The sequence below is a fragment of the Austrofundulus limnaeus genome, unplaced genomic scaffold (genome assembly GCF_001266775.1).
Source record: "Austrofundulus limnaeus strain Quisiro unplaced genomic scaffold, Austrofundulus_limnaeus-1.0 Scaffold1316, whole genome shotgun sequence".
NCBI classification, from domain to species: domain Eukaryota; kingdom Metazoa; phylum Chordata; class Actinopteri; order Cyprinodontiformes; family Rivulidae; genus Austrofundulus; species Austrofundulus limnaeus.
In genome coordinates, this window is record NW_013953718.1 from 13,733 (window position 1) to 25,443 (window position 11,711).

General features: G+C 38.5%; 1 protein-coding gene across 3 annotated transcripts in view; it reads left to right on the forward strand.

Annotated features, from left to right (window-relative positions):
* Nucleotides 1-979: 979 nt before the first annotated feature.
* Nucleotides 980-11,711, forward strand: part of LOC106534953 (roundabout homolog 1) — a gene marked incomplete at its 5' end in the record, with an annotated part of 39,764 nt that continues 29,032 nt past the window's right edge. For all 3 annotated transcript variants that reach the window (XM_014031776.1, XM_014031778.1, XM_014031777.1), the window contains 1 exon segment: nucleotides 980-1,306. In XM_014031776.1, coding sequence (XP_013887230.1) covers nucleotides 980-1,306 — 327 coding nt within the window.

Genomic DNA, 11,711 nt, shown 5'->3' on the forward strand with positions numbered 1-11,711 from the left:
TCCCCAACCTCTTGGTGCCAACATCTCATGGGTCGAGTATGCACACAACTGTCACATCTCTTCTGCTACTGGTTATTCTCCTTTTGAGGCCTCTCTCRAGTATAACCCCCCATTGTTCCCCAGTGACGAGACCGACATTGTGGTGCCATCTGTTCAACCACACATCCAACGCTGTCGCAGGATTTGGAATCAGACTCAAAGGGCCCTTCTATGTACTGCACAGCAGAACAAGAGATTTGCAGACCGCCACNGTCTCAAACTCCCTCACAGAAATAAAAATCATATTTAGATCACATATAGATAGATCAGATATGAACCTTTTCTTGACATTGCTTACAGTGAATCTGATCTAAATTCTCTAAAGTAGAAAGATTTTTTTCTTCCTTTATGAAAATACAGGAGGACAACATAAAAAGCAGTTGATGTTTTATGTGTGCGTGGGCAGAATTTGAAGCAGCAATGTGTAGTGTGTGTGAGCTTGTATGCTTTTCTTGTTTACCAGGGAGGAGGTTTGAAAGATGAATGGAATGTAAAATATTGAAGGGCWTTGGAGTTGTGTACCTGGAACTCATTAGGGACGTTTGTTTTGTTGTCAGCCTCAGTTGGTATCTTTCTTGTGAAGAGCCAATTGATTGACACCTCAGCAGTGGATCAGGGATTATAGAGGTGATTTCGTGGTTGTTGGGGTTTGTGTGTTTGGAAGTATTGAGTCATATTTTTGTCTTATTTAGAGGMTCTGGTGAAATTGGCTTCACACAACATAAATTATAAAAACAGATAGGAGAGAGCTACTTTCTCGTTCATTGTGAAGATGGGCATCCAGAAATAATGTACTGACTAACAAATGTATATAATTTTTGATATATTTTATAAATGACAGATTAATTGGTATATTTAATTGTAGGTATTTGTTCTGTCATATAACAGTGATTTGGTAGCAAAGTTTAAACTTCATGTGCCCCCTGTCTTTTTTTTCCAGGGTCCCGTCTCCGCCAGGAAGACTTCCCTCCTCGCATTGTGGAGCACCCCTCAGACCTCATTGTGTCCAAAGGGGAGCCAGCTACTCTCAACTGTAAGGCAGAGGGCCGTCCAGTCCCAACGGTGGAGTGGTACAAAGATGGTGAGCGCGTTGAGACAGATCGTGATAACCCCCGCTCCCATCGTATGCTACTACCAAGCGGCTCCCTGTTTTTCCTGCGAATCATCCACGGACGACGGAGCAAGCCAGACGATGGCAGCTATGTTTGTGTGGCTCGAAACTATCTGGGCCAGGCGATTAGCCACAATGCATCCCTGGAAGTAGCCAGTAAGTACCGCTGAGCTTGTCGTTGTGGGAATGTTAACATTTCTGTTAAATGTGACTCAACACACACTATAAAGGTGAGGTGTGTACATCATTTAATTCACCCAACAAACACATGGTCAGTGGTGGGCCCAGATGACCAAAATATTAGATTTACTAATCCCTACTAATTCACTAATAAGGTTTACATTTGCAAAGTTTTAGCAGACTTACAATCAACAGAACCTGATCTAATTTAGTGGAAGCTAATCAGTCTGTTGTTTCCAAAGTTAGCAAAAAAGCTAATTTGCCAAATGAGAAGGTTCTGCTATTGTCAGATTAGTGTTTTAGCAGAACTATGCCGACCACTGCAACTGGTACTAACCAGGGTGTGTACATGTTACTATCTGAATACATGGGTGAACAGATACTGTAATTATCTGAATACAACTGAGTTGTAATATGTAAAATGGTTTTGTTTGTTGCCTTTGGGTAAATTTAGCAGTCATTTGTTTTGGAAGGAAGATCACTGTCAGATGTGTTGCAGAGGTATGTCTGATTACCTGAAACCTGAGATTTAAATAAGAGCAGAGTGTATTGGAACAGTTGACTGTCAAGCTGAACTGCTGTCATGAACTATTCTGTGATGTTGCCAGATAAATTGCCTTTGTCTTCTAACACCAGAATCAGTTTGCATGCAGCAGTACTGTGCGTTTCTACCAGAGTGATGCAATGAAGCTTTCTGAAAGGTCAAAGAGCAAAATGTCTGCACATGCTACCACTAGGAACGTGAATCCCATAGAGTGTGGGTTTTACAAATTCCAAAACACTGGGATCAGTCCTGGATATTAACATGTGTAAAGAATGCACTGATTGAAGGAGGTGTCAGTGACAAGGGTTAACAGCTCGAGCAATCTCCTAACAATCTGCATACCTCTTTATCATTTACTGCTGAACCTCTGCTTGGTTCAGCTGRGTCAGCTTCCAGTGCTCTACTCAGTCTCATTCTCCTGGGCCTGCATCAAGGTTTTAGAATAAACCTACAGTACGAGTTTTGCCTTTTGAATCATAARGAAGGAGATGGTCAAACTGTATCACAGTAACGCTAGATCAGCACTTCCACTTAAGAAGCTAAGGCCTCTGGGGGAAGAGTTTATTACTTGTGGTTCACAAAATTTACAGCCAAGTTTTGAGGTCAAGTAGGGAACCTGGGGAAGAGTTGTCGAACCTGTATGGATGAATTATGCTTTCGTACTTCAACCTTCAGAGGTCACGCAGATTCCCGGGACACCCTGGGGCTAGATGGTATAACAGAAAGACTTTTGGCAAAACCTACTGAGGTGGAGCAAAAAGAGGACTTAGCTCAGTTGTGGGTAGATGTATCCAATTCTGTCTTTCTACTTTGATGGGTGATAAATGTGTGTAGAGCCATCAAGCTCACATCAAGCTGCATCAGTGTTGATTATCACTTCAAAATTTCTCTGGCACTCCGAGCCGGGATGCTCTATTAATAGAGCAGACTCATGGATGGCAACACCTTTTCAGTACATGTTTTGCAGTGTGACAGATCAGTCATGCAACTACAGTGGATGTAAAAATTCTACACCCTCACGTCTTTTTACATTCTGTAATTTTAAAAAAGGAGATGACAAATAGTTTCCATCATTTTTTCTACCTTTACTGTATCCTGTACAGTTTAACTGAAAAAAAAAAAAGACGTGGCAGGAAAAAATTAAAAATACATACTGTAAAGAAATACAATAGTTGGTTGCACAAGTGTACACATCCTTAAACTTGTTAAAGCTTGTTTTGGATTATTACTTCCTTCAGTCTGTTTTAGGAAGAAGGCATTTAGCAGGGCACATCTTGACTTGATAGTATTTGCATACTGCTTTTTTGGAAAGTGAGATTTTCAGTTATAACATGACAGCTGATTTTGCATGTGGCCACCTTTACTTCGTATATCACACGTGACAACAATAGAGATGTTTTTCCTTTTCTTCCATTTTCCTTTTTTTGCTGTCTGTGGTAGAATCTATAGCCAAGCCAATATTTTTTGTTCTAGTCTGGTATGGACATTTTTAGCATTTTTCTTTGACGGTGGAGCAGTAGTGGGTTGCACACATGAAAAAATATTGCCAATCTTTTCTGCCATTGCCAAACAACTTATTTATATTTCCAATGACTCATTTGGTGTTTGGTGGACTGGGTGATTAAAGTTTGAAGAACAAGACAGACAATTTATTTGTTTAACAAACAGGAGCCTTAGTAGTTTGTGGAAGAACCATACACAGCCACAACAGCCTGGCACCTTGTCCTCATGCTGGTCACCAGCCTGGTCACACACTGCTGTGAGATGACATCCCATTCTTTAACTTGCATTTGTTGCAAGTCAGCCACCGCGGTTGTGTTAGTCACTCTGGCATGAACAGCAAGCACAAGCTGGTTACAATTGTTCAYTGGGGTTGCTGGCAGGCCTCTCCATTCCCAAATTCTGAATGTAGTCTTTGATAAACCTATCACACGGGCCATATCCAGACAAGTTGAGCATGGAATATCATTTCTTGAATGCCTACCGACCACTGTAGCAGGGCCCACGCTCACAGGTGCTGGCAATCAGGTGCCAATCACCAGCACATGTGGGTACCAGGATCTCAAAACACGTGTCAATAGCAACAACAAAATAAACTGCTTGGTAGAGAAGATTTGGCAAATTGTTGGTGTGCAATCCCACAAATGCATGTTCCTCAGAAATGTGGCTCCATTTCAAAGAGAGGCTTTCCAATGGTACAAGATGTATTGCCAAGAAGCATTGTTACAACAAAGAAATAATCTTTAAAAAACACAAAAAAATACTTACTTCCTGTGCAAAGTTCATATCCAGTTTATACGCTACTGACAAGAACTTGTTCACATTTATTCAAATACTAACTTAAGCTGTAGTTGTTGTGTTTGGCTTTATTTAACATAGGCTTCTATTTAAACATGAATAGATAATAATAAACAAATTAATGTAATGTTAATGTATTTTAATAACTAAATGAATTATCTTGCCAACATTATATTTGATTTATGTGGAACGGTGTAAGACTATTGCAAGCAAAATAATTACTTTTTAAACTACATCACACGTCGTGTGTGTCATTCATTTTCTATTTTGCACTGATATTGTCGTTGATTAGAATAAATGAGCTGTTTACACATCGCAGAGCATAGTACACATATTGATGTTTGATTTTAAATATGTTTTTAGTGTTAGTACCTATTTCCAAGAATAAACGTTGACAGGTCACAATAAATTTACTTGATTGCTACTTATAAATTACTTGTCACTTTTAATACCATGATGAGTTCACTGAGACAGGAAGAAGCAACGCAGCAGAACACTGACAGTAATCCCTCAGAGAATTAGCAATGTAATCCCTTATGGATGGCATAATTGTGAAAACTAAAGTGAAACATTTAGCACCAAAAAAGACACAAATCAATTGTACTTTTGTTTACTAAATGACTTTCAGGACTTTTTTGACCCCTGCTATGATGTTTAACTGAAATAAGTGTGAGATGATAAAACGTGAAGGGGTGGCTGACGAAAGGAAAAATCTGACAGATGTAAAGAGATGTGAGCAGGAAATGGAGTGACGGGGACAGGAGACGGCGAGGAAGCGGGATCTGTCTGTCACGGCGGCAAAGGAAAACTTGTTGGCAGAAAATTGAGGTGACGCTGTAGAGTCAGTGACAGATGTAGTATGTGGCGGTGCCTGAAGCGTGACCATGGGGTGGGTAAAGCATACAACATCCTGCGTGTCCACTCACACATACAGTATGAGCGCACACACCTAGTGTGGAAGCCCTTCGTAAAAGTGAAAGAGATGAAATGAGAAAACAGGGAAAAAAAGAGATATAATTCAGTTCCTTTCCAATAAATGTCACAGAAGACACTCAGCATATTTTTTCTGCCTGCAGGGACCCTGGAGGACCCTGGGAAATGAACACATGTCCTATTGACCTCAGCCACTTGATTCAATCATGGAGCGCTTTATTGAGGTGAAGCCAAAGTCACAGCCTGTGTACTCTAAAGGTTATTGGATAGTAGAACAGTTTTTAGGTTCAGTAAGAGAAAGGAGTAAATGTTACTCTTAAACTAATTGGACATTGCCATTTGCTAAAGGAAACAGAGACTCGTGGTGGGCTGAAGGTTGAGCTACAACACAGCAGTGAGGAAGTAATGAGCCATGTGACAGATAACCATATGGCCATGTTGTTTGTCACACAATTGAATAAATGAGCATAAAACTTTCCCTCTGATTTTTCTGTTTGTTTAGTCAGGCAGTCTAATACCTTCTTTTTTAGATTTGGGATGTAAACTAACGCATCACTGATCAATATTTAAACTAAATTGGGCATTCATAAATATAATATTTTCCAAAAGTCCAATATATAGTAAGACCATCTTCAAACAAACCAACAAAATTTTAGTCAACCAAGAGTCAATAAAACCAGAAAAAGTATTTTTGATGAAAACGTTTCAAAAAAGAGCTATGAAAGAGGTCACTAATTCTGTCAACCTTAAAACAACTTTCCCTGTCCAAGGATCTCAGTTTGTGGATAGGCTCATGCCCTACACACGATCACATGGTAAATACAAAGGTTAGAGGCCACAAGAAGCCTCAACGTCAATAATAAAACTTTAAAATCAAATCTAAAACACACTGGGAGCACTTGCAAGAAAGTTGAAACATGTGTGATGTGAAGGCAATTTATTGGATTCTTGGTGAAGCAAAGTAAAACAGATGCTGCAATAGTCAATGAATAAAGTGATGAAGGTGTAAAATGACCTGATTTTTTTCAAAGTAAAACCATTGAAGGCAAATAAATTAAATACATTAATAAATAGTAATATGACAATTATCATTTGACCATTTTTTATGTTTTCACTTTAGAAGCCAGCTGAATGAATTTGTTTATACATACATTTGAAAAGTATTTTTAAGAAGTTTACATTAATATAACTTTTTGCTTGCACTGCTTTTTAATGCTTTTGACGCAGTCATGTAGCAAACTTAACACACAGGATCAGGAGCTCTAAATATTAAAAACAGCTGAATATCATCAGCATAGCAAGGAAACACTGTTTAAATAATGGACTGAAGTCCAAAGTTGAAGATAATGGTTGCAGTTTGTATATGGAAGATGTTTCTTTTCCTGTGGTTTTTATAGGAGAAACAGAAATTGTGAAAATAAATTCAGTAAAAAAAAGAAAAACAAACAAACAAAGCACTTATTGATATGGTTGATTTGTTGGAGAAATTTGCAGAGAAAACAGATTTTTGGTTAAAATAAACAAAAAACGTCTTAAAACTAATGCCCCTTTTGTTGATGCGATTGCAGTTTCTGTAGCAAAAGAAAAATGTAGATTATACATATGGAGATACAGTATGCCAAAAAGGGGAAATTAGGGAATTTGGAGCCTGATAAAATGACCATACCAATGACTTCTCATTGGAATTGAACTTGAAATAAAAAATGCTTTTTCCGTTGTTTTTAAATGATGATAAAAAGAAGCTCTCGCCAAGTACAGAACAGTGCCATTTTTCTTTGAACAGTCAAGCCGGTATTATTGGACTTGAGTGTTGGCAGCAAACACTATAATTATTAGGTTAGTGAATGGTCCGCCTACAAACCAACGTGTTACTGTAATAATGAAGCCTACGTGTCTAATTATGAAGTCACTAACAATTTGTGTTGGGAGTACAAAAATGGGCTTAGGAGTTATCCTGTTAAAGAAAGATGGTGAACATTTGCAGTAATCACCAACTGAGGATGGATCATTTGCTAAGGGAGCTGCTGAATCGGGTGGGTGGTGGCTGCTGTCAGAGGGGGTCCTTGTAGTCTTTAGACGACCGAGGCAGCTAGTAATTCTTTTAATCACGACTTTCATTAGARGCCTGAGACAGAAGAGGAGACAAACTTCAATGTTGGATGAGTTTCTATATGATCAGCCTTGACTGAAACTGCTGTACAAGAAGCCAGGCCTGTCATGGTTCCTTTAGATGAAAAGGTAGAAACTTCATCGGGCAGATTCCTATTCCGGCTATAATCTCACGATTTCCAACACCTTTATGCTTTGAAGATATGATCAAATGTACCTTTTGCATATTCTGGAGAGACTGCGATGCTGTATGGCTTAGTTGTATATCTGTGAAAGWACTGTTAGTGCTGAACAATTTAAAAGTTTTGGAGCAACATTTTGTGCCATCTTAGACTTGATAAAGGAAGAGGCTAAAACTAATGTGATGTTACCCATTGGTTTTTGACTTGCTGTGTTATACTGTAGGTTTGACTTCTTTTTTCCTTAAACCAGAATTGGACAAAAGTCATTGCCACCACTGAAAATATAAGCAATCATTTTTTTTGCAACATAAGGAAATAAATAAATCTGCACACTGATTAGAAGAAGTTAATTAAGCACGCCATAATGACTGCTGCCTGTGAAAACCTCAGGGTACTTTAAGTCTAATTAGACTGGATTTATTTTGAAACCAGCCCGTAGAGGTTACCTGTTATTTTTATTTAATATACTTCTTAATATTTTTCTTGAAAACTTTCATTGAGCAGCCATTTTTGAAAAAAAAAAAAGGACAGTGGCTCAATGGTTGGGTAGTTTTTGATGAATAATGGTTGGGTAGTTTTTGATGAATATACTCAAATACTTACAAACTGCCCAATTATAGCCACATCAACCTCAGTGATTGACGACCTGTGGTGAAATGTTGGTTCAGATTTTCTGGCCAGTTACCTTTTCATATGRATGCTGAAACTAATACAGGAGATTTACAAAGAAGTTGAATGGAGTGGATTATCAGAGGTCCTGTTGTTTCACTGCCTTCGCTTAAACATTTCATAATGGCTCCTCACTCGAAATGGATGTCACTGTTGCTGACAACTTCCTATCTGCAGTCGCTTAGAATAAACACAATGAAAGAGCCTAAGTGGCCACYGAGATGTATACGAGAAGTTGTCATTTTCTCTCCATATAGACATGAAAATTGTTTGACAGACAATCACTGACACATTGTAAACGCTCTTCACTGACAGCCAGAGAGCCGTAAATCAGCAGAAGTCGTTATTTCCAATTGCCTGTGACAGTGTGTGAAGGCCATGACTAGCCTCTTGTTCCTCATCCTGTTTACCTCTCCTTGTCCCCCCCCAACACCCAAAGTTGGCCTACGGTTAGATCAGTCAGTGAATCAGTATCACACTTTAGGGACAGCTGGTTTGTGTTTACAGTCTGTAGGCTGAGGCGAGTGAAGAGCGAGCATTGTCTAAACAATTTCAGTCACCARATTCCCCCTGGCTCTGTGTTTCCAAGAGCTAAATTTGTAGCAGAGTGTCAGGACGAAGGAGAGGAGTTTGTTTGGCTTGCAGCAGCGTAGTGAGGGGAAGAGGAGAGCAGAAGTACTCAAGAGCCTCTGACATAGACCATATGGCTCTGGGATGAGCAGCAAAATAATCAGAAAGTAAGATTTTGCCTTCTGTGCTTGGCTCAGCCTACAGTGTATTGTGTCAAAATCGTGCTGTAAACATATGCAGCCCATACCATCTGAACGAACAGTTGATGGTTTCCCTGGGAAAGAGTTACCTTTACATCCTCCCCTTTATTGGCAGAATAAWACAATTTATCACTGCCACTTGCTATCCCATATATTTTATCTAGCATAACGTAGAAGGCGGCATTTCAAGATGTGCTGTAGTAAGCATGTTTAAAAAAAAACCCTGCTGAATCTACCTGAATGTGTGATAATAAACTGGCAGGTGCTGAACTATCAAAAAGGTTCATTTATACTAGAAACATAAGAGGCGAATCATGCCTCTTTGTCTTTGGTGTACCCATTTTTTTTGTAAGGGGAGTCCAACATATGGGATCTGACCATGCTTTTGAGATCTGACAGCTTTTTATTAACCAAAATGCATGCCCTCAAAATAAAAAAAAATGTATGATCAGAATTATTTTGTGTAAAGGTAGAGGGTAGCAAAAGTTTAACAATCTGTTTTATGTGTTTGTGTTAAAAAAATTACCCAATAACTGATTTTTGTAATTACAGTTCTCAAAAAAACGTAAAGAAAAATGCAGATCTTTTCACATTTCACTTTTTTTAAAGAATAATGGTATGCTTACAGTTAATATGTATTTGACTAAAACTCGAAGTGATTGAGAGCAACAAGGTGGCTTAGTTGATAGAGCTGTTGCCTTGGGCTTTGTTTGTGCACTCTGGTTCCCTCCTACAGACTAAAAGCAAGCATTACAGTATAGGCTTATTGGTAGCTCTAAGTTGTTTGTAGATGTGAACGAGAGCGTGAATGATTGTTGGTCTCCTGGCGGCTCTATGATGAACTTGCAACCTGTCCATTGTGCACCCCACCTCTTGCAAAGTGATTGCTGGATATGAACACTTAATGACACCTGGAAATAAAATCAATACCCAATATCTGAAACTTGCATTAAAAAAATACAGTATATGGTTTGCTGCTGTGTTTGACATTATTACCGTCCTGCATAAATTCATTTGTTCAATGCATAATGGAATAATTTAAGATCCATCCAACATGTTTTTTTTTTCTTTTTGCAAATTCARTAGACTTAGAGAAGATTTCCAAGGCCTTGGTTCCCACCTGAAAAATGGTGGAATCCACATTTCAGATCAGGCGTGTTTTTGAGCAAGTATGTTAATAAAGTGTTGATCATCAACTCATTTCAACACACATCATTGCTTTAGACGTCCTTTAGTTGGAGACACTACCCAGTCAAAGTGGAACATTTTTAAACAGTAATATGCTAGATTAATATAAACATTACATGATAAATAATTAAACAAACAACTGAACACATTCCACATCAGTGATTGGAGCTGGAAACATTTTACGAGAAAAAAAAAAACAAAAAACTTTTAAAGGTTTAATTCTACAAAACTCTTTGTTAAATAGGAAGACTGTTGTGTACAGTTTGCCTCCAGGTGCTGCACTTTGAGTGACATTGAGCATGTGCTTRGGCTCTCTTCTTCTCATATGCCTCATATGCTCTCATATGCCTGAGTATCTCTCCAAATCTTCTCCTCCCCCCTTTTTAAATCATGCAAGGTATCATTTTGTTGTAATGTATTCAACTCTGATCGTTGCCAAGGAGATACTCTTTGAATCATCCTACTGCAAAAGTCACCGAATCGTTCTCCCTTCCTTCACAGTGCTGAACATTTTTTGTATTTTTTTTTTAATTTTTTGTGTGCTGTTGCAGTTCCCTGCGTTCTTTGATTGGTAATGCATCTAGATGCGTATCTGATTTCAATGAAACCCCATGCTTGGTACGTCAGCTTGCCATGATGTCATGTGCTTACCCCGTCCCCCACCCCTCTGACTCTTTTAGTGATTTGTAACACAGCAAGAGAAACTTCCCGGAGGGAGAAYTAATCAACTCTAATGTAGCAGCAGAACTGTTTCTAACTACTGAAATTTATTAGCGGTGAAAACTCGTCATCAACTCACAACTTGCAACGAACCGTGGAGAAAAAAACAAGAAGTATCCCAATATTTCTCACTTGTGAACTTGTCAGTGTGGATGTATTAAGGGTTTATAACAGTTGAGTAATCCTGCTGTCACTGAGAGAAGAGGGATGTTTTTGCATTTGCTATGATATTGGAGTGATCCATCGTCTGCCTGTCACTTTATAATGTCACAGCCAACAGCACCCACCAGCCTCATCCGTGCTGTGGGTTAATGCTAACTTCCTTGGGGGGGTCAAAGGTTGTGTCATTTTTCTTTTCAACCTTTTGTCAGTTTTCATTTGCCCAAGCTTATTTTTGCCTGTTTTATCTCAGCTGCACTAAGCTGCATCACATCACCAAGAAACAAGTTGAGAAAGAAAGAAATCGCAGTCTGACAGTCCCTTCAAGGCATCAGAATGAAAAATGAGCACTCTTCCAGATGGTGCGCTGTGTAATTGTGGTTTGATGATTGTTTGTGATTAAAATGCCAACTTTTTAGACTATCATTAAAACAATCAAAGCTCTTATGCAATTTACTGGATGTAGATGCTTTTTGTTTATATTTAATTTTTGTGCTATCAAGCGTACATATAAAATTGTTGACAACTAAAGTGCTTAAAACTAAACTTTTATTGCTTAGCTCGCTCTATGTAAATGCAGGGAATGAGCTTTGGACAGCCTAAATGTTTRATTTTCTAACATAGTTATTTATCAAAATTTAGATGTAAAAATGMAAAATAAGAACAGAGGTGGGTTGTCTCGTAAAAATACAACCAAATATCACTCAGTACATGAGTAAATCTAGGGATYAGTGCTGTGAATTAGCCATGGCTATAAACATTGTAATGGAGGCTTCAGATTGTCTTGATCTAAGTTTCTTGTATATGGC